Source organism: Vicugna pacos, chromosome 34, assembly GCF_048564905.1.
Source record: "Vicugna pacos chromosome 34, VicPac4, whole genome shotgun sequence".
NCBI lineage: Eukaryota > Metazoa > Chordata > Mammalia > Artiodactyla > Camelidae > Vicugna > Vicugna pacos.
This window is the reverse complement of record NC_133020.1, coordinates 273,940-297,450: the sequence shown is the minus strand read 5'-3', so window position 1 is coordinate 297,450 and position 23,511 is coordinate 273,940. Positions and strand designations below refer to the sequence as shown.

Below are 23,511 nucleotides of genomic sequence, written 5' to 3'. Positions count from 1 at the left end.
CTCAGAGTTGAGGAATAATTATTTGGAAGGATCGGACTATTCACACCTGCAGATCAAGGGCCAACAGATTTAAACTCATGAAAAGCATACATTTTCTAATTGTTTATTTTTCTACAGTGGAATGGACCCAGAGAAAAGTAAGTTCACCTGCTCACTGGAGGCAAGATTCTATTTATCAGGGGTGCTACAGAAGGGATTCATACAGCAAGTAGGGAGAGTAAAATGGCTTTTTAAGATAGCTTGCAACCCTGTGACTTTACATTCCTAAGCTTGTTATGGCTGATATTTTGTACATGAATTGCTGAGTCATGGTGAAGTATTCCTGGCGACTTGCATAGTGACTTTGATACATTTTAAATTTCTGAATAAAAAGTACTTTGAACTCTGTTCCCTTGTTTCAGAAACAAATTGGAGGTACAGACTTAGTAGGAGATATTTTAAGCTATATAGTGTTAGAGACTACTGCTATTAAAGTATTTAATTGGTTTTTTATTTTGTGATTCCTTTTACATTAGTGAAGAGAATGTGCATGTGCTTTTCCCCTGTGGATCCACCGGGCAAGCCCTAGCTGTAAGGTTTTTAACGCAGTGCCCACTAGGTGGTGCTACTGTGCTATATTTCTAGGTGTTTTTGTACTTAAACTTTCTTACTGTCTCAGTTAACATTTTTTTAGTTTTAAGTTTTGATCCACAAAGTATTTTATAGCATTCATGTCTGTTTATTATAATGGTTTTTAAGCTGTTTCCTGAATTGTATGAAACTAAGGTAAATGTTTTAAAAAATCATGTGTTTTGTCCTCAGGTATTAGGTGATTTAACCTTATGTATCTTCCCATGTGACATTCTTTTCTCCGTGGCTTAGTGGTGTAAATCAAGGTCTTTTCCCAAAAGCAGTGAGTTATGATGATGACAAATTTGAAAACTCATAGAGCATCATGTTGATCACTGTTCTAGGTGTTTTACCCGTGTTGTCTTATGTGCCCCTCACAGTAACTCTGTGGGACTGTTCGTATTTCCACCCTGCACGTGAGGGAACTGAGTATTTTGCCCAAGATAACAAAGTAAGCCGGCTGAGCTGGGATTCAAACTCCAGAATCCATGTTCACTACTCTCAGTGGGTGGGGGTGGGGGAAGTGGGAGGAAGGGCACAAAGTCTACCTACAAGTTTGTAGTGTTTTAGAAAGAAAAATAACCCTGGTGACTGTGGTTATACTGTCTTATAGACGAGGAAAATGAGGCCCACGCTAATTTCGGCTGTTCGAGGGGCAGGTCGTTTTGCCTCTGCCACTGTGTCTTCCCTTTCTGTTCTGTGATGGTGCCGCAATGTGATATGCATGCGTATTTAAGAATTTAAGGGAGAAAAAAAGGAAACAACCCAGGAGCGGAGTCTTTAGACAGGTTAATTTACATTGAAATAAAGACCTGTATTTTAATTAGAATGATTGCAGCCACCAGATGGAGGAGCACAGTTGTTTGAAAATTGATACTTAGTTTCTCCAAGGAAACTTCTATTTGGAAGCAAACTGTTGATTAAATATGGCATACTTTGGATTTTTTTTTAATTTTGACTGAAAAAGCTTAATTTTTTTAAATCTATAAATATATGTTTTAGGTACTTTAATGTTTTGTATTCTTTAAGGTATTCTGTAAAATGGAGAGGTTTTTGACTTCTCAAATAATATTATGGGTTCATGTCTTTTAAAACTGATTTTTAAGTAAGCCTATTCTTTATAAAAATAAAAGACAGGTTTTTTTTTCCTTTTTAAAAAATTTGTCCAAATATCATGGTTTTATTTTGCTTGTAAATAAACTTGTTTTTAAATAATATTTTAGAATTTGTTGTGCCTGTGTAACACATTCTCTTATTCTAAACTGGGTACTAGTACATTTTTTTTCACTCACTTTGTGCTAGCAGCCATTCCACCCTGTGCAGCACACACCCAATCCTACACTTCATGACAGTCTTCTTGAAATAATAGAACTGAATAATATTTTTAAGCTTCTATAATGAGTGCCCATCATTAGCCTGGATGACTGCCTTCATTTTATTCTCACAATAGTGGAAAGCAGTTAATCTACGGGCCGATCACCTTGAACTTATGGATGCTGGGATTTCTTTCTTAGTGCAGTGTTTTCCAAACACTTTACTTGGAAGTACTCAAATCCCAAATTTTGATCCCCGGTGATAAACAGAAGAGACCCCTGCTTGCCTTTCAGACTTCCAAGTCTTGCTTCCACTGGGCTCTCCCTTGCTTATATGCGGCTCGGAAGTCAGCCGAGGACTCACACACAGATCTAGGGGTTCCTCCTCTGTGACTCCTCCTTTCTGGGATTTCCCTTCTTAATCTATAGCTACTCTTGCAGCCCTAAGCTCCATCCTCTCACGCCTCAAACCAGTGATACTGCAGTTTTCAGACTAGGGTGTGTCCTCAGGGGGAAAGGTATAAACATGGATCGCCCCCAGTGAGATCTCGCAGTCATCAAATCCTGTCCGTTTCTTGCCTGCTTTAGTTTGTTCTTCAGTGCCTTCGGATAGATTTTTTTTTTTCCTTTTTAAGTTACTCAATCGGTAGAGCGGTTAATTTGATAAAAGCTCCTCTGCTGTTACCTGCTTAGGAATCGTGTCTTGATTACAGTTGTCACATGTTTATGTATGGGGAGTTGGGGTTGTTATCTTTGAAGAACTGAAAGGGAGAGTTCCTAAAATTAGTGGGGCAAGTAAGTTTTTAGAATATTGACTTCTAATATGGTCCTCTAGTAAATCATAATATTTGTAATTAAACCCATTGACCATTTCAGGGCCCCATTATGTGAAAATATTATCAAAATGTACAAAAGAAACTGACTTCCGGCAAGAAGAGCTTCCCTTCCCACTAGGGGCTAACGAATGCCAAACGCAATGTGATGACCACTGAGGAGGGACGTGGAGCGGGGCTGTTTCTATGGAAGCAGAAGTTGTATCTGGCTGAAATGGCGAAGAACTATTTCATGGGAAAATTGGCGTGTGAGTTTATACTTTATGGAGATCTGTGAAGACACTGAAAAACATTCCTAGCAGAATAAAAGGATGTGAACTAAAATTGCACAGTAAAACTCGCACACTTAGGCAGTAGGTGGCAATAACAGTGGACACTGATGGAGTGTTCGCTATATGCAAGGCACTAGGTCATTTTAAAATATTATTTAAGCCTCAGAGTAACTATAAGGCAAATATTATTATTATTCCCATATTGTTATTGAGGAAAGTGAGACACAGGGAATTGAAACCATTTTCAAACTTAAGTAGCTTGGCTCCAGGCCCTGCCCTCTTAGGAAGGGCACTGTTGCGACTCCATGTGAACGTGTGTGCGTGACAGCCTATGCTTCAAAGGCCCTGAGGTGATTTTCAGGTGGAAAATAGAAAAAGAACAATGTCCTGCTACACGCAGTGAGGAGCAAGGAGAACACACGTCCCGCACACAGCCCCTGTGGTAGGAGGGCTGGGGGAAAAGATGCTGCTGGGGAGAGGATAGCCAGTGTGCACTAGAAAGATGAATCTCTGCGCTCCCTCACTCCCTTAAACCTTGTGGCTGGTGCAGGGACCAGGGAGAAGGCTACTCCTGATTAGGAACATTAGGGGTTTGAGGTGGCCCCCTGACACATTTGGCCTGAAAGGTTTTGAAGCCAAGAGATGAAGTCTCGGGAGAAGCAGCAGGCACCACGTCAGGCTTCAGCAGTAGGTACTATTATGTGTAATGCTTTACACTAGTTTCTTTTATAACCTGTCAGTCTCTAAAAACATGGTGAAAGAAGCAAATTTAAATGAAGAAGCCCGTCCTGATTTGGAATGTTAACTCCTGGTAGTGCCTCTGTGCGCGTCGGGTCCTGCAGCTGGATGAAGGGGAGGCCTCGGGAGAGCCACGTGGAGGAGACGCCTGCCGGGTCTAAGGCAGGAGCTGCAATTAGCCTCGCCTGGAGATGTGTGTCTTGGTCATTGGGCTTTGTCCCTTTTTAAAATGAAGGGGAAAGTGACACACGAAGGCTTACCAGGCATTAGCATTCTAGGATCATATGAGAATATCTACATATGTTTCCTCCAACCCCCCAATCAGCACCTCCCCCACCTCTGCCTCCCAGCCTGTGTGCAAGCACTGCTGGGGCTGATGAGCATAGAACTTTAGGGACATTGTTAGGAAAAGAAAGAAGAAAATGAAACAGGAAGACTGAAGGGAAAAAAGGCTCAACAAGAACAGGTAACGTGGAGAGGAAACCTGTATTGATGACTCATATATCAACGATTCGCTCTCTCCATTAAAATATTTCATTTGGAAGACTCACTGCTTATGGAATGCCTACAGAATACTGATATGAAAAGAAAGAATATAATTGGATCAAAGTGAGGCAGCATGGCACTTGAGTTGAGCTTTGAAAAAGGAGGTGGTGTCCCCAAAGCCACAGATGGGCAGACCAAGAACGGCTTCACTAGAGAAACTCCAGAAATAATGAAATACCAAAGAAAGACAATCAATTGGTTAAGAAAGGCCAGGCAAACAAGCGTGTTCATTCACAAATTCCTAGGATTGGCCCCATCCAATGGGGAGTTAGGTATCATTTAATACTTGTAGGAACTTGTATTTAAAGCCAATTCCTGGAAATCTCAGGATATCCTTCCATTAAATAGAAGTGGCAGGGCGTGCTTTCTTTTGGGGTCAGTATCTATGAAACAAGGTGATGCAGCAGCACTGATCCATGGGCTGATGGTCCCCAGCACAGTATAATCAGAAAAAATATGTATTTAAGCAGGCAACTTGCTTTGCTTTTCAACTATGATATATGCAGGTGTGTGTGCATGTGTGTGTGTGGTTCTGTATGAAGCACTTACTTGAAATCCTAGAGTTATGTAGAATTTGGTTGGAAAACCATCATTCTTGTTCTCTATATCAGAAAAAAAGCTGACACTCAGAGAAGCTGCTCATTCTAATTCATTTCACAGTCTGCTGACCCAGAAGTCACTAGATTGTCCACTGCCTGACTCCCATTAGCCTGACTCCCATTGTCATGTTCCACCAGCTCTTCCCCAGTGCCCCTCTCATCTTATAATCATTGATGTTGTTGCTGTTCATATCATTATTATGATCAAGATGAAACATCCAAGAAATTATATGTTCCTGAAATGCTAGCCCTGCAAGAAGCTTTGGAGTTAACTGCTAACACCATCATTTCCCGGGGTTGTAAGGGAACGTGAGAGACCTGCCTGAAATTACATAAATTTTCTGACTCTCTGTCCAGTGTTTCTCTTTGTCTTGTTGCTTCACAGTTCAACAGGAGTATTTTGGAGAAACAGGTTTAAGGAAAAGAAATGTATCACGGGAAGTGATTGCACTGATTTTTGATAGTCAGTGTTCAGTTCACTCCATTGAGAGACATTATAGGTGTCGATCAGGTTAAGCGTTAAATCCCACAATGAGAAGTTCTGATTTAAAATCTTAAAAAAAATCCTTATCAATTTACTCTGAGAATTAAACAGGCATATGACCATTGTAAAACATGCATTCCCCAAATTAGACTTAATGCTTATCATAACTATTTAGCCCAATTTACTGTACACCTGTTGCTCAGAGGACTGGACATTATTTTTAATGTTGGACAGATGAATTATTGCTCTATAGACATAGATGAACCAACATTATATCTATCTTCTGTGTTCCTCAACTTTCAGATCTCTGTCCTCTCAATAGGAAAAATGCACAGCATGTGTACAATTTCCGTTGTACTTAAAGATGTTGGCTTTGTGACTCATCCAGGGCTTTAACTTTCTTTGATTTTACCCCAGAAACAGCACAGCACCTATTAAATGTCCCTCAGCACTACTGAGTTTGCAGTCAAAGTGGAAATAAAATGCCTTCTCTGGGTTTCAATACCAAACGGAAAATTCATAAAGTAAAAGTTACATTGTAATTTGGCTTCTTTAATGAATGTCAACGATATATACTGAGTTTGCAATTAAAAGACTTTCTGTCATCTGGGGGACCCTAAATATTGAGTGATGTCTGTGCTGTATTTATATTCACTTTCCTCCCCATTAATAATAAAGTGTTTCCAGCTGGGAGTAAGTGTGGCCACAACTTTTGCTTAGTTTCATTTGGGATTCCAGGATCTAAGCTTTTCTCTCTGGCTCTGTGTGTGTCTTGTATTACAATCTCATACTGCCTGTCTGCTTTGGGAAGATACTTTATCCACAGTCTTATTTATTATATATTCAAGTTCTAGAAAAAGATGTGAAATACAAAGAATATCAAATAGATGGATTGTAATGTTTGGGAGGCATTTAAAAATTTTAAAGAATACATGTAGGTTTTCTTTGTGTGTATGACAAAAAGAGTTATAAATTAAAAGAGTCAGTTGTTTTCAACTGCCACATTGATTCATCACTTGAAAACTGAGTCTCCTTTAAGCCTGGGATTCTGTGAAGCATCTCTAGTAGACTTAAAAAGACGTGACCAATGAATTTTTTCTACTCTGTTCACCTCCAGGTCCATTACCTCTATAGGTTAGTATTCAGATGCATGAAAGACAACCCCCCAAGTTTCCGTGACCTCACAGTGTTGAGCCTTCTGTACAAATAAAACGTGAACCTGAACACGATGCCCTAGGGAAGATCTTGAGTCTCAAAAGCAAAAGAAGTGGCTTCCTTTCTCTTAATGTCTTTTCCTGTAAGTCAGGGATGAAACAGCACATCCCGTGCAGAAAGAATGAAAGCCTCAAACTGTATTCAGGAAAAGATACACATACATACTATATGTATGTAGGTATATATAGATAGATAGATAGAAGATATATAGATATATATCATATCATAACATTCCTCTTCTTTTTTTAACTCTTGTGAATTATTACTTAAAACTGGTATATCAGTTATGCTTATTCCATTTTTGTTATGAAAGTTTACCCAGTGGACTGTGTTTTATGTTTCTTTACTAAATAGACAATTCAGTTAAGTTCATCTAGATCTCTATTTATCCAAAATCGATTTTCTCTACTGGGATTAAATAAAAATAAAAAACTTGAAATATATGTAACTATACTTTGTCATAGAGAATAAAAAAGTTGGCATCCGCCATCATCTGACGGGTTTAGTGGCCACTCCCTGTCCACATTACCTGTTTCTACAGTCTTTATACTTCCTGTTTGAGAGCTGTCATCAGGTGAAGGTGGTACCTTGGTTACAAATGCATTGGAAAAAAAAAAGAATGGATAAAGATGGGGTTTTTTTCCCCCAAATGTGGTTACATAAAAATTTAGAGAAAAAGTCTTTTTTTTCAATAAAATATGTAACTCTTTATCCAAAAAAAAGGTCAATTGATTGCATTTCTTCCCTCACCATAGGTAGGACATGGGCAAAGAGAGACAATCAGAAGCAAGAATAAAACCTAAGTACAGCGGCCCCTACTTTCATTTAAAACATCAAATCATATCACTCTTTGTTAATTAATCAACCTCATTTGTGTGGTTTCCAGGAGCTGCTGTAATTCACCTGACCACTGGGAACCTGGACGGGCTGCCTGCAGTCCACAGCTGAGCTTCTTGGGCACCACAGAGTCACTGCTTCAGAGGCAGGAGGATGGCTTCGCCCCCAGCAGCTGTATTCAACACCTCACTGGGGCACAAACGGTGATTCCTTGATGACACATTTTCATAATTTTCTAAATGTATTTGAAGCAGTTTCATGGTGACATATAATCACACCTTTCTAACTCTCTGGGACATCACGGGCAGGTCCTTCTTTATGCCCTAAAATGTAGAGTCAAAAAGCTAACGCCTTATTTCTGGGCGAGGAAGGAATTCAGGAATTTGGTGCACACTGCATGATTCTACCTTTGCTGCAATCTGCATAATTATATTTTCTGTGAAGGAATACGCCTTGCTTAAGAATAATGGTCATAGATTATTAATCCTGTTTGTTTCCTGTGAAAAGAAAGGAACGTCCCAGGTCAGAGCTCAGTTGTCTCTACTTTGAGAGCTTCTGAGGATTTCCCCCAACAGCAGGAACGTCCTTGCCTTGGGGACCTGATGCTCACCAGCCTTGGTGTCCCTGAACGAGACCCCACCTCAGCCTGCACTGACACTTCATTTTGTTGCCTTCATTAGTGTTTCCTGTTAAGAAGACTTGATCCTGCAGTCCCATGGCCTCATCAGGCTGTCACCTGCAGAGAAAAGTTACTGATCACATTTAGGTTCAGTACAAAAAGCAGAGCTTAGGTGACAGCTGGGTTTACGCTCTAGGTCTGCCACCTACTAGACACATGCCTATGCCAGTCACTAACCCCTCTAAGCCTTCATTTCCTTGTCTTTTATTGAAGTATGGTCAATTTATGATGTTGTGTTAATTTCTGGTGTGCAGCATAGTGATTCAGTTATACATAAATATATATATATATTTATATATTATATATATATATTCTGTTTCATATTCTTCTTCATTATACACTATTACAAGGTGTTGAATACAGTTCCCTGTGCTTTACAGTAGGACCTTGTTGTTTATCTATTTTATATATAGTAGTTAGTATCTACAATCTCGAATTCCCAATTTATCCCCCCTGATCCCCATTTCCCCCTAGTAACCATAAGTTTGTTTCCTATGTCTGTGAGTTTATCTCTGTTTTGTAAATAAGTACATTTGTGACCTTTTTTAAAGATTCCACATATAAGTGATATTATATGGTATTTCTCCTTTTTCTTTCTGGCTTACTTCATTTAGCATGATAATCTCCAGGTCCATCTATGTTGCTGCAGATGGCATCATTTTATTCTTTTCATGGCTGAGTAGTATTCCATTGTATACATTTCCTTGTCTTTAAAATGAGGATAGTGCCTGTCTGTGGTACAATGAGGGTAAATTATTACCTAGTGTTTTTCAAGTGTTAATCTGCATAATAATCACTTGGTAGATCTTTAACAAGCTCACAGTTGATCCCTAACATTGCTGGGTCATGGATCACACTTTGAATGGTGGCAAAATTGTAACTGATGACTGAATATACGAACAGCTAATAGCCAACCATATATAAAAATAGAACTTTGACTCACAACCTGCAGCAGCCTGCCCAGGAGACCAGCCCCTTACCTTCACTAGGCGGCCCAGGAAGCCAGCCAACAAAGTCAGGCCTGGAGGAAGTCAGAGCGCTATCTTTAGTAATAATTCAGGAAGCCAAACAACAACTTCTGCAGCAATCAGACCAAAATGGTTAGGACATGATCAGTAGCTGATAGCCTCTGCAGTTTTTGCCTAGACTTCCAATTTAGGACCTACCAGACAAAGCCAAATACACATCCCTAACCAATCACGTGGGTGTGCCATTTCTAGTTGGCCCACCTACAGCATCCATGTGCCAAGAGCCTCCAGTCAGGCCATCCCCGAAGCCTTCCCTGTTTCCCCTATAAAAGCGTTTCTACTTCTCGGCCTGCTTGTGAGTCTCTGCCAAAATGCAAGTGATGGTGGCCGACTCCCTCGCAAGCAAGCTCTGAATAAAAAGCCCTTGCTCATTCTCATTTGGTTGGTCTTCATTTCTATACAAGTGATACATGAAAAGTGCCTGCTACTCAGTGCGGGCACAGCAGGTCACAGCGCTGGGCTTTAGAAGGCAGTGGAGCTGGAGGCTTCTCTCCTCACCTTGGAGGAGGTCTTCACCCTCCAGCTTTTCACCTCCTACTTTCCCAGAAGGGCGGCTTCCTGGTCCCATTAAAGTTCACACAACCTCTGCCTAGTCCTCCTTTCCATGGTGATTCCTTCTCTTGTATTGGAAGGAGCTCATCTGTTTTGCTTTGCTTTGCTTTGCTTTGCTTTAGCCTCTCCTTTCATTTAGTCACAAAGAAGACCAGAAAATCACCAATTAACCTCTTTCCCTTTCTTTCTAACAACGGTGGTAATTGGTTGATTACATCTTCCACCCAGGGGAAGGACAAGTCATTTCTCATAAGTGAGCCCATCTCTCCAGGACCCTGTCCCCCATGTCCTGGCCCAAAGGTGGTAAAATGGTCAGATTTAGGTTTTGGCTGGAAGGAAAGGAAGGAGAGATGCCAACATCGTGTGCTCCATCCTGGGTTTTTAATGACAGTTACTTTTGAGTTTGGGTCACTGCTCACAAAACGTCCAGTGGCATTTTGCTTTATTCCAGCACTCTCCCTGTATTTATGACTCCCTTGGGGAATTCACTTGGAAGAAAAGTGGCTGGGGCAGGGGAGAACTGGGATATTCTTGTCTTTCCTAGCCTAGAATTTCCCCCATAGCATTCCAATCTCACCCCCTTCTTCCTACTGAGCATTAGTGCACATAAACATGATGACCCTCGAGGTGTCTTAACAGAAGGAAGAGAGCATCCAAGGAGGAAGAGAAGGGAAACGGTGACTTGGATTTTCCACAGTCCAAGCTCAAGTGCAAATCCCATGACCCACACTGACATCTGAAAATTTGACACAGTATAAAGAACAATGTAGACACGGCTGTGCAAAAAAAGAATATTTCAAACATAAATATAACTGGAAATGGTTGCCAAGCATGGGAACTGTTAGAAGTGTGTTTGCCTTTAAATGCTTTCGTGACAAAGGAGAAAATATATTTTAGAATTTGTATCTTTACCAAGCATTTCCTCCACATCTTGGAATAATTTAAGGTGCTATCAGTGTGCTTTGTTATTTGATAGACTCAACATTATATGATCACTCATTGCATTTGTTTTGTGAACGCTTTTCAAGCCACCCTACTTCCTGGCAGGTTGTCCTTTGAAACAGAAAAGGATCTGAGATACTCCTAAGGAGTATCTCTCCGTTTCCTTGATAGCACAAAGACAGTCAAAGGGTTGCACTAAAAGCTGTGGTTGAGAAGAGGTTTGGCATTGCTGTGGAATTTTCTGAGAAGACCATTTCCCAGGCTGCTCTGCAGCAGATTCTGATCCAGCTATTCTGGGCGGGGGCCTCTGAATCTGTGTCTCTAGAAGTTCTCTTAGTGATTCTGGTGCCTGCCCAGGTTGGGTTTAGGAGCCCCCACAGAAGGGTGCCAGCTGGTATGACTGAAATACAGTGGGGTTGGAAAAGCCTGTAGTCCTTTGTAAAGCAGAGCAGTTTAATTCAGTTCCACAACACTGACTGAACACCTACTCTGCGTCAGACAGCTGGGTGTGTGCTGCAGACACAAAGGGGAACCCGCACAGCTCCTGTCTTCAGTTGGCTCAGAGACTAGAGGGAGAAGGACGAGAGTGAGAGAGAGAAACAGAGAGAGGGAGTGAGAGGGAGGGAGGAGAAGGCATAGGAGGGAGGGAGAGAGAGAAAGAATGAACCAAACTACCCACAGAGCGTGGCAAGAAACACGACAGTAAATCCTACCGGATTTGACAGAGGAATAAAGAGGAAAGAAAAAGCTACGGAAGAAGGGGGAGGGTCTAGCTCAGTGGTAGAGCATATGAGGTCCCGGGTTCAATCCCCAGTGCCTCCTCCAAGAATAAATAAATAAACCTAATTACCTCCCCCGACCAAAGGAAAAACAAAGAAGAAAACAAAGCGTAAATTGGTCGATGTAAATCCAGCTATACCAATAATAATATTTAAATAAAAATCGGTTCCTCTAAATCAAAAGGCAGAGATTACCCGGCTTGACTTTTAAAGTATCCAACTATATGCTCTCGATAAGAAACACATTACAGAGTCAAAGATAGAAATATTGAAATATTTATGAATATATTTTAATAAAAAAGAATGCGAAATTTTAATAAATAGATGTTGTTTGAGAGGGAAAATATATAAATAGTTTAAAGCTATAAAATATGAAAAAGAATGTACCTAAACTCATGACCGGGACATTGAGCTGTCCACCAGAGACTGACGCATTGTAACTGACAGTACTTCAATTAAAAAAGAAAAAAAATATAGTTTGAAGTTGGAAAAGCTACAGAAGAGAAAAAATGGCTTAGGACCTGCCTCAGGAGGGTCACAAGAATTACGGTGGCGCGATTCCCAGCCACCGTGTGGAGCCATCTGTAGGGGCCACCGTGGTTGTGGTTGTGGGGCTGTGACCAGCATTTGGGAACCACGGGTGCTCCTGGGCAGGGTGAGAAGCCCCCTGCGAGCTGATGAGGCAGACGGGAAGTAAGATCTCTGGCGATCGCAGGGCAAGGGAACGTGCGAGGGGAACGTGGGCTTGGGCCCCCATCGTGGGACCTTTTTAACGAGGACAATAACAGAAGAAGCAGGTTGTGTGGAGGGTTTTAGATGACAGCTTTTTACTAGTCTGATAGTTGAATCCATATCGCTGTTTCAGTTTGGAAGTACAGAGTTGATACCAGTGGCAAGGAAAACACTAAAATGTAATCAGACTGTATTTATCAGGAAGCAAGGTAGAATGGTGCCTTGCCTGGGAGCCACATGGCCCCTGGAATCTGATCACAGCCTCCTGGACTCCTCCTTCCACATCTGCCCTCTTGAGTCAATCCTCAGCCTCGAGGACGGTAAATGGAACGCCAGAGCTCATCAGTCTCCCCTCACAGCCCTTCACTGCCCCAGCCACTCAGTCCCCACAAGCCCTGCTTCTCAGGCCTCTCCCCTCTGGGACCCCCTCGCACACTGGCCTCCCTCCCTCTCAGCTCCAGCCCCACTGGCTGGCTGCCCAGCTCTTCATCCAACTCCTCCAACGAGCTCCTGGCTCCGGCCTTGCACTTGCCTTTTTCTCCATCTGAAACTCTGTCCTCCAAATAACCACGTGGCTTATACGTTCTCTCCTTCGAGTGTCTACTGAATGTCACATTGTCACTGAGACCTTTCTCAGCTCTCTGCCCCACTGGATGCTGCACTTTGCTCTTTTCTCACCCTCATTCCCTGTCCTCCCTCATTGCTTTCATTTTCTTCTTGTCTAATATTATTAATTTGATTTCCTATTACACCTCCTGGAAAAGAAGCTCCACAGAGCAGGAACTTTTTTCTTCTGCTTAGTTTTCTGAGATTTGCTAGAGCCTAGAACAGTTTTTGGTCTATGACAGTACTCAATTATATATGTTGAAGAAACACACAAACTCATGCTCTAAACTACTTGAATGGAAAGACCACATTTGACTCGATTCCATGATTCCATCTGGGAATGATTCCTGGCACATAATCAGTAAACTCACAAAAGTTTTTGATGAATAAATGAATATCTTTGCCAACCCTTGGATACAATGTAGGAGAAGCTGCTTAAACATGCAGCAGAATATTTACTGGATTTCTTCCATATAAATATAGTTACTTAAATGGCTTCTCAGCCTAAGGGGAAAAATGATCAACTGTTTTTATTGGCGAGTGATGGAAAAGTTCCTTGTTTATCTGAAAGAGTATTGGAAGTCAGTCCACTAGTACAAGTCGGAGGGATTTTTGTTGTTGTTCCTTTGTATTTTACCCTTTAACGACTTCCTTCTTTTAGGCTGTTGAAAGACAATGTTACTCCCCAACTCTGGCTTTAAGGTAGAACACTAGAGCTTACAGGAAATTCCGATGCCTGGTGCACAGAACCAGAAGTCCTCATTCAATTAGTTTGGGTGCATCCTGAGCATTGGTAGTTTCCAAAGAGTCCCAGAGAAATGGGAATGAGGAAGCAGGATGAGGAACCACAGTTTCAGAATGATTTTATCTTCCTGCATCCCAATGTTCATAGCAGCACTAGTTACAATAACCAATCTATTGGCTGCAACCTAAATGTTCATCAACAGATGAATGGATAATGACGATGTGGTGTATATACAATGGAATATTACTCAGGCATAACAAAGAACAAAATAATGCCATTTGTAGCAACATGGATGGACCCAGAGATTATCATACTAAATTAGTTATGTAATAATTAGTTAAACTAAGTAGTAACTAAATTAGTTAAAGTTAGAAAAAGACAAATATAAGATATCACTTATAGGAGGAATCTAAAAGATAAACGATACAAATAAATTATTTACAAAACAGAAAAAGACACACTGACATAGAAAACAAACTTTTGGTTACCCAAAGGGAAGGCTGGGGAGGGATAAATTAGGAGTTTGAGATTAGCAGATACAAACTTCTATATATAAAACAGATAAACAATAAGGTCCTACTGTATAGCACAGGGAAATATATTCAATATTTGCAGCAACATGGATGGACCTAGAGATCGTCTTCCGAGTGAAGCCAGAAAGAGAAAGAAATATATCATATGATATCACTTATATGTACAATCTAAAAAAAAAAAGACACTATGAACTCATCTACAAAACAGAAACAGACTCACAGACATAGTAAACAATCTTATGGATACCAGGGAAAGGGGGTGGGAAGGGATAAATTTGAGAGCCTGAGATTTGCAAATGTTAGTTAGCTATGATACATAAAAATAGATTTAAAAAAACAAACACGTTTCTTCTGTAGAGCACAGGGAACTATATTCAATATCTTGTAATAACCTTTAATGGTAAAGAATATGCAAATACACAAGTGTATATGCATGACTGGGACATTATGTTGTGCACCAGAAATTGATAGATTGTAACCGACTGTACGTTACGTCAATTTTAAAAAAATTTATTGGTTGGTGAAATGTGAATGCCTGGAAATCACCAGTTCACAGGGCCAGCAGAGAGCAAGAAAAGGAAACTTGGAGAGAAGAGAACTGATGGATCAGGGTCTTGGAGGATGAGCTCTAGATCACAGGGAGCAGTCAGACTTGAGGGGCAGGGCAGGCACTGAGCATAGATGGAATTATAGCCACATTTAGAGATGAGAATGAGGAAAGGTTCTCTGGTAACCAAAAACCAAGGCCATCTGACCCCAAAATAAGCCTGGTAGTATCGATTAGAAGACTTAATAAGCAAATAACATAGAATGGTAAAGAGTTGGAGCAACTTTTGTGATGAATGGGAAAAAAATCAATCTAGGAATGGACTGACAGACTAGAAAAATAGAGATGGTTTCAACACTAAATACTTTGAAGTCGAAGAATCAGGTTAGTGGGAGTAAGGGAGTGGACGATGTATAAACACATACGTGAAGCTGTGGTCAGAAGGTAGGACTCCGGAATTTAAGATCTCGGAGCCAGAGTAAATGCTCATTCATTGATGAGGATAAAGATGATACTGATGATAACAACCATTCTTGAAGCCCACTAAAAAGTTAATTATATCTTGTCATAACAACCATTACTGTCAGCATGTTCCAGGGGAGCAATTGAGGCCCTGAGGAGTTTTCTATAACACTCTTTAGGTTTATCATAGAACTTGACAAGATGACTCTGAAATTCACATAGAGTAGGAAAGGGCCTGGCATTCCCAAGAAAATTTTGAAGAAAGCTTTGAACAAGAAAATTTTGAACAATGGAAAAGAATAAACAATCCATGGACATGTGAAAACCCAGTCTGACATTAATGACACCATGAACCATAAAAATAAAGTTAAACCAGTCAGTAAATGCTGCCAGAACAATTAGTTGTTCACACGTAAAATAAATAAAAGCAGATCTCTACCTCATGCACAAAAACAGTAGTCTGATTTAAAAAGACTAAAATATGAAGAACTAAATTTTCAAACTTTTAGCAAAAAGACAGATGAATGAATATCTTTGTGGTTTTGAGGTAGGGAAGGATTTTTTTTATTTCTTTAGGGAAAGATTATTTATTTATTTATTTATTTATTTATTTATTTATAGCAGTTTCTCAACTTTCTTAGCCTGGAGCTCCTCCCTGCCAGCCCCACAGGTTGGTCCCCGCGCACAGTGAGCAGGACTGAGGTCAGACAGCTTCAGCCCCTGGTCCCTGGCAGCCGTTAACAGCTGGGTCAAGGCGTCAGCAAGTGCAGAAGCCCAAATGCTGGCACTTCGATGTGGCCGGCGCCTGGCCAGGCCCAGAGTGAAGCGGGGCCTGCCGCCGTGGGTGGACAGGGCACTGGGGTCCTCTCCTGGCAGAGGGTCCAGCGGGGGGCAGGGCCAGGCCCTGCACAGGCAGCATTCCTTCCGAGGCTGAGACTAGGTGCAGCTGTTGACTCCGGCCAGGAACTGCTGTGCCCACCACTCACCCAGGTCGATGGGCACGGGGTTGTGCAGCCGGGAGTTGGGCATCCTCTCCACGGACTGCACTGGCGCCGGCCCGCTCCCTCCGGCTGGGCCACCACCCAGCTGCTGCTCCACTTGCTGTCAGGCTCGGGATACAAACCGGCCGTTCTCGTGGGCCAGTGTGTGGGTCTCCTGGGTTCCCTCAAGGGAGGGGGATGGAGCACGGGGCCACCGGCCATTCATCCGATTGAACACCAGCCTCGGGCCGGTGCCAGGGTCCCCGCAGCTGCGCCCTCGAGGTCTGCGGGGTCGTCGGTGAGGGATGCCGGCTTGTCAGGAGAGCTCCGAGCCTGCTCTCCACCTGCTGCTGCGCGGGACCCGTGCGGCGCTGGGCGGCCAGCTTGCTGGTCCCTTGGTGATAGTGGACATGGTGCGGAGGGGCTGCAGCGCGCCCTCGCCCTCGCCGCCCGCCGGCCAGATTCCACGCCCTCTACCCAGCTGGCACTTTTGGAAAAAAAATTTTGAAACCGGATCCCAAAGCAGAAAACAAGGAAAAGACGAATAAATCTGACTACATTCAAACTAAATTTCATTATAAGAGAAGACACTATAAACAAATTTCAAAGAAAAGACACAGAAGTAGCCAATATAACCAAAAATGTATTATTATCCAGAAAATACATATCAATGAAAAAGATGAGCAAAGCAATAGAAAAATGAGCCAAAGATGCCTAGAGATGTCCAGGAGGTATGTGGGATTAGTACTAGAGACATCTGGGCTGGAAATAGAGTTTCTTCGGGCCACATCAACCTATTGATCATGTTTGAATTCACAGGACTAGATGAGCTTATAGAAGGAAAGCATGTCAAGAAATTAGAGATTTGGGCTGGGACATAGAGCAGCCGAGGATTACTGATCCTCACTCAGGTTCTAAATAATAGCTTCTTAAACCTTATTCACATACTGATTATTTTGTCTGGTCTTTTTGATCATAACTGTATACCTCCTAAAGATGGGGTCTAAATACAAGAAATAAAAACTAATAAAACCAGATTTTACTGGACACTATGTCAGAAGGTGGTCAGATACACCTACTATTTCTATTTAGAACAATATTACCTTCAGCCCCTCTGTTTCATATACTGCCAAGAAGGCAGGGTTGTAGGAATGAAATGCAAATTTAAAAATATGAATGAAACAGGATTTAAATCTTTAAGTAAAGGGCATCTAAGAAATAAAGACTTTTTTCAATTGGTGGGGTTAGGAATTATCTCCTCTTAGACATTAGCAAGCTCATGTAATGCATCAGAAATAGCTCATGTTCGCAGATACATCTCTAAATTTTAACATAAAAAAGAAAAAGAAAAATGTTTCATCCACAGAGACTTCCACTCACTATATTTCTTCTACTTGGAAACAGCAAGCAAATTATCCACATAAACTGCCTTGCTTCATTCATGTTATAGCCCTTGTAGATTCCTCAACTTGTGCTCCAGATTCCTTCTCATGACTTCTCCTTCTCTTTTCTTTTCTTTTCTTTTTCCTTCCTTCCTTCCTTTCCTTCCTTCCTTTCCTTCCTTCCTTCCCTTCCTTCCTTCCGTCTTTTAATGAACCAAGCATGACAGAATGTAGAAATCTAAATGAACATTTCTCCCTTGAAGCAGTTACACCCTTAACTCCAAAAGCTACCCTTGTTGGAGACACTATTTGGAACTCCTCTCTGGGGAATGGAAGGCCTTAAAAAAGGCAGTTTATGAGCCACATTAGAAAAAAGTTCTTCCATAGGTTGAGTTGTTTGAAAACAGGGAATCCACACTCAAACGATGACATTGAAAAAAATGAAAAATGTGCTGCAGCTCTTGTGGAGGTTCCGGGAAGGCCTCTGGCAAGTCCTAAGCAACAGCATCACTGCTAGAGGAACGTGTGCCCTCCTAGGACAGGCACTGGCAATGGGAGGGCGTTCGTTTGGATGGTAAAGGTCTGCTGTCTGTTTAAAAAAAGAAAAAAAAAAAAACACCGCCTGCAAAAAGCCACGCTCCTTTATGGTCACACTTGTATTTGATTTAAAAAATACAACAACACTCACACATGGTTCTTGTATGAATTCTAATTAAGAGACGTTACATTCGGAATGGTAGCGCTCACAGCGGTAACTTTCAGGAGTTACCTAACGGCTTCTTTGCCACTTCAGGGGTGCGCAGGGTGCAGCTGCTTACCTGAATGTGTTCTCAATAAGTGGTGCTACCGCTCTAATTTTCCAAGCTGTAGCTGTTACAGGTTAACTGACCACAAGCTCACCTTCCAGACTTTCTTTGCCAGCCCAGGTTAATTACAAGGGAGCCACCCCCACAGTCTTACGGTGAGTTGGGAAAGGGCCGGTTAAACGAGGATAACAGGCCAGTCCTTGGTAAAAGTTTGCAGTTTTCTTTCCCCAAACATTTTTTTTAATAGAGAACTTCCATTTTTTTATCCTGTGTTCCTCCTCTGCCATCTCACCCTCTCGCTCTATCTGCTGGGTTTTGGCCACATGCACCTCATTCATTTTTATCAGCTGCAGCTGTTGATGGCGTTCTTCCTCATGCATCTTTTTTTAAAGCACCTTCCTGGGAGGTTTTGCTCCTGTTTTTTGCTCCGGTAGTTTTTAGTGGCTGTTATTCTGACAGCTGAGCACGAGGGTTCAGGCTGAGAGGTCCCCTCACACCCTGGAAAATGCATGAGCTCTTTCTCATCATGTACAGCTCTTGTGTTTGAAACAGCGAACGATTCTTCGGCGTCTGCGCGGGCTTGGTACCCGTGCTCCTCCTCGGCGGGCTGTGCGGGAAGCTGAGCTGCCGGGCCGCATGCTGGCGACCGTCTCCTTCCCCAGGACGTGCGTGCTCAGGAGTCGGCTGACGCTCCGTTTCACTTTCTCTCTTCTCTCATGGGCCATAATCTTTTTGGTCCGAGCCTTGATGTCCTCCCAGCACTTCTTCAGCCGTTTGAAATCCCGCAGGGACATGCTGGGCTGAGAGCTGCCCTCGTGGGCCAGCGCCTGCCAGGTGCGCTGCTTGAGGGCAGGGGTTCGCGCGTCGCTCTCCTTACGCTCCAGCACATACTTGCACTTTTCTACTAAAGCGAGCAGGATGCTCTTTTCCAATTCTGAGAAGTACCTGGCAGGTTTTACGGGTTTTTTGCTTTGCATGTTGCACTACGTTTCTTCCGGCTGTTAGCCAGCCTGCAGCGGCGGCGCGGCGGCCTCGGCGACCCGGGGAGGGGCCGGCGAGAAGCGAGCTCGGGCGGCCTCGGCTCCTCTCGCAGGCGGGGCAGCCGGGAGGGCCGCGGGCTCCGAGCGCCGGGCGGCGGCGGCGCGCCCCCTGCCGGCCAGGCCCCGCCGCGCGCGCCGCGGCCACAAAGCCCGGGAGCCGCCGCCCCCTCGCGGGCCGCCCGCCGCACGCGAGTCCTTAGGCGCTGAGTCTCTCAAGGATTGACCCTGCATCATGAATTTTTTTCCCTTTCTATGATTGGACCATCTTAATTAGTATACAGACGTGCTCTAGAGCTATACTGTCCAAAATAGTAGCCGCTAGCCACATCTGCCTTTAAACCAAAATTCATTTTTGAAAATTGAGTCCCTCAAGTCATGCTAGCTGCATTGCAAGCTGTCGGCTTCCAGGTCGGACAGGCAGATGCAGAATAGAGATCACTTATAAACTCTCTCCTGATTCCACGTTCTTCTCCTCTAGCTCCTTGCTCCATTTCTCTTATCCTCTTTCAAGCAGATTTTCAAAAGCTCTCTATGTGCTCTCTCCCTTTTCCTTTGCTCTTCAGCCTACTCCAGACTGGCCTCTCTCACCATTTCGCCACTGAAATCACTCTAGTCAAGGTTACCGGTGACTTCCATTTACCAAATCCATCTTAAAGACTCTTGTAGAAGCATTCAGCACTGTTTTCTGCCTGTTCACCTGCTTCTCTTAGTTTATGAAACATATTCTTGTTCTCCTCTTATCTCACACTTTCTCATGCTTGTTTTTTGTTTGTTTGTTTGTTTTTGTTTTTTGTTTTTTTTACAGACTTCTCTCCTTGACCTGCCTCTAAGTACTGGCATATCCCAGAGGTTAGTCCTAGACACTTTCCCCTTCTTCTTTCTGTAGGTGGTCTCATTCAATGTACTGTTTTAAATACTGTCTACATGTGAATAATTCTCAAATTTATGTTTCTGATTTAGACTTCTCTCCTAAATAGACTTAGTATGTCCAAAATAGACTTCTCCCATATTGTTCTTCTCCCAGTCTTCCCCATCTGAGTAACTGGCACCTAGGAGATATCCTTAAAACCTGTTTTCCTCCTTATCCGCCATGTCTAATCTGTCACCATGTTCCTTTGGTCTCCAAAATATCATTTGGATTTGTCCCGTTTTACACCTTCATTTCTACCAGCCTGGTCCCAGTCACCATCATCTCACATGGCCTACTGAAATAGCTTTTAGTTGGTCTCTGCTTTCACTTGACCATCTTCTTCAGTCCATTCTCCTACCAGTAGCCAGAATCGTCTTTTTAAAATGTCAATGAAACCATGACAGTTGTCTGCTTAAAATCCTTCAATAGCTTTCCTTTGCTCTTAGTTATAAGGTTTAGAGTCACACCTCATGAGTTTGTTTCTATCTGTCCAGTCTCATCCCCACATCAGCCTCTGCTCCCTTTGCTCAGGATGCTGTCGCCACACTGGCATCTTTTCTTTTCCTCCAAAACACCAGCTCTGTCCTTCTCTAGGTTGTATTTGCTTTTCCCTCTGTTTGGAACGCTCCTATTCCATCTCTTAACAATGCAGTTTCTTCTAATCATTCAGATTTCAGCTCCCTAGATGGCCATTTCCAAGCCACCCAGTCATAGCACTTGGCCAAACCTGAAAGTCATGTTACTAGTTCACTTGTTAGTCTTTTCTTACTAGAATGTAAAGTCACTGGAAGTGGAACTCTGTCTTACCTCCACTGTACTGTCAAACAGTGCCTTACACATACCACGTGCTCAGTCAAGTTCTGTGCACTGTGCAAAATGTTTGATTCCCTTAAACTTCTAAAGGGGAAAAGTACATTAAAGATTGCATTGTGGTCATTGTGACACATGATTCTGGGTATTTGGCTCACAAGTACATTATTGATACCATTGTAAAAACTTAAATAGGATCTGAGCATGAGTGTTAATTTCCTACTTTTGATTATTATATTTGGTTATGCAGAAGAACGTCTTGTCTGTAAGAAATGTGCTCTGCTATCAAAGGGCTGGGGGGGAATGTGTAATGTACTTGTCAGTCAGTTAGCATTATTATTTGAGAGATGATCATGGGCTTTGGTTTACAGACTTGAGGTTCAAATCCTGGCTCTCACTGATGTGTGATTTTGGATGCATTATTTAAATTCTCTGAAGATCTTAAGAGCCACTTTGCAATGCTGTTAGGGGGGTTAAATGTAAGAGTAGCTTGCTTCCCACAGAGCACAGCCTCAGTCACGCTTGCCATTGTTCCTCGGTGTTCTCATCTCTCAGGATATTTCAACCCATTAAATATTTTGACTCTGTCGAGGAATTATTAGGGATCCTTTAATAAAATAATGAATGCTAAAAAAAGCTTGCTTTTGTTCCTTCTGTTCGGTTAAAATTCAAATATTTAAAAGTCCTATTCTCATGTTCAGTGCTGTGACTTCCTTTATAATATAAACAATTTTTTTCATTAATTACTTTTATAATAGCTGATAATGTAGGCTAACTGTATACCACATATGTTATTTCTGTCTTCAAATTAGAACTTTAGAGCCATATTCAGCAAGGTAGTTTTTTAATATCCTAAAACTGTATACTTTCCAAATAGGAAGTAGAGCACTTCAAAATGATTTCAATTAAAATGTGGATTCATCTTGATTAACATGGTTAATTTCTGTGTTCTTGGGAAGTGTCGGTGAATCTGTGGCATTTAAATAAAATGTGTTAGTTTGTATTATTACTGATGTAAACGCACACAAAAACGGCGTAGTGAAATAAGTCGTTACTTAAAATTGGTGATTTATTTTGGTTTCTCTCTTTTTCCTCCCCTTTACTCCCCATTGATGGACATGTTATTAGTAAACATCTTGACCAAAAACGGAAAGGGTGTTCAAAGGTGACCCGTGAGCATTTTGTTATTTATCACAGTCAGTTTCGAATAATATAAACCACGTCACTAACACTGGAAAGCTTACAGGCGCATGGGTTCGTTTACCTCCTTCTAGCAGTTTGTGCCCCTGTATGTTGCTTTTGCTTGTGCTGTGAACCCCACAATCCATTAGTTTTTTGCTTTAAGCAATCAGTAGTCTCTTAGAGATGTTAAAACATGTGCATTGGCTCTTTTCTTTTTTAGGCTTTTTATATTTTTCAGTTATTTATTCTTTCTGCAGATCTGGGGGCCCACCTGGTGTCATTTTCCTTCACCCTGACGAGCATCTTTTAGCATTTCTTGTAGTAAAAGTCTGCTGGAGACAAACTCTTTTTGCTTTTGTCTCTTTGAATACTTTTACTTCATCTTCATTTGTGAAATGGATTTCCCTAGATGTAGAACTCCGGGCTGATAGTTTTTTGAAAGCTGGTGTTGCCTTCTGGCTTTCATTGTTTCCAGTGATAAGTCAGCCGTAGTTCCTATTGGTTTTCCCTAGTAGATGCTTTTTCTCTTTTCTGTGGTTGCTTTTAAGAGTTGCTCTCCCCCTCTTTCCACCCCCTGCCATTTTCAGCAGTTTAACTGTGATGTGCCAAGCTATGGGTTTCTTTGTATTTATCCTGCCTGTGGCTTATTGAGCTTCTGTGTCTGTGAGTTGAGGTCTTTGGTCAGCTTTGGAAAGCTTTGTCTATTATCCCACCACATACTCTGCCCCGTCTGCTTTCTGAACCTTGGTCTCTGCTTTGCACCCTAGCTGCCAGCTCTTTGGATTGCTTAGACATTTCCTTTGCTTTCCAGTACCACCTCAGGTTTTCTTTACCTCATGTTTTCCCCATTTTCTTAGGAAGATCATCATCTGCCTTACTCAGAGTGCCTTGGGGAGGGGAGGCTATCTCATAATCCCTGTCTTGTCCTCCACCCTCAGAGGACAGCTGTCTCGGGCACAGTGATGGGTGCCCATTTGGTTCATGAGATTTTCTCTTAGCTCTCTTGCCTTGCCCTCAGACTTGCGCAGTCAGTGAAGACCCACGGGGAAGAGTTGGCAGGTGGGGCTTGTACCTGGACTTCCTCTGAATTCTAGTCCGTTACCTGAATCCACATGCTGTCATTAAAGTTTGTTTATAAATTTGGCTGGTCCTTCTTAATCTTGTTAGTGGAAAATTTCTTGTTCTCTTACCACTTTGCCAAGAATAAGAATAACCATGGTGTCTTGTCTTATGAAGGACTTTACAATTTCCGGAATTTATTTAGAATTCTTTGCATCATCAGCTTTCTGATGGGTATTTTAAAAACTACAATTTTCTGATTTACTCAGTTCATCATGGTTTATAGGGTTG

General features: G+C 42.1%; 1 protein-coding gene and 2 pseudogenes across 1 annotated transcript in view; all 3 read right to left on the bottom strand.

The window, feature by feature from the left end:
• Positions 1–7,903: 7,903 nt before the first annotated feature.
• LOC140691293 (AT-rich interactive domain-containing protein 4B-like) overlaps positions 7,904–23,511 on the bottom strand; it is a 91,655-nt gene continuing 76,047 nt past the window's right edge. Inside the window, exon 7 of the mRNA XM_072954566.1 lies at positions 7,904–8,182. Within this exon, the coding sequence (XP_072810667.1) occupies positions 8,171–8,182 (12 nt within the window). The 3' untranslated portion in view covers positions 7,904–8,170. The remainder of the gene's footprint in view (positions 8,183–23,511) is intronic.
• On the bottom strand, positions 15,988–16,443 carry LOC140691337 (MAPK regulated corepressor interacting protein 2 pseudogene; annotated as a pseudogene).
• LOC140691336 (myb/SANT-like DNA-binding domain-containing protein 3 pseudogene) lies at positions 18,357–19,196 on the bottom strand (annotated as a pseudogene).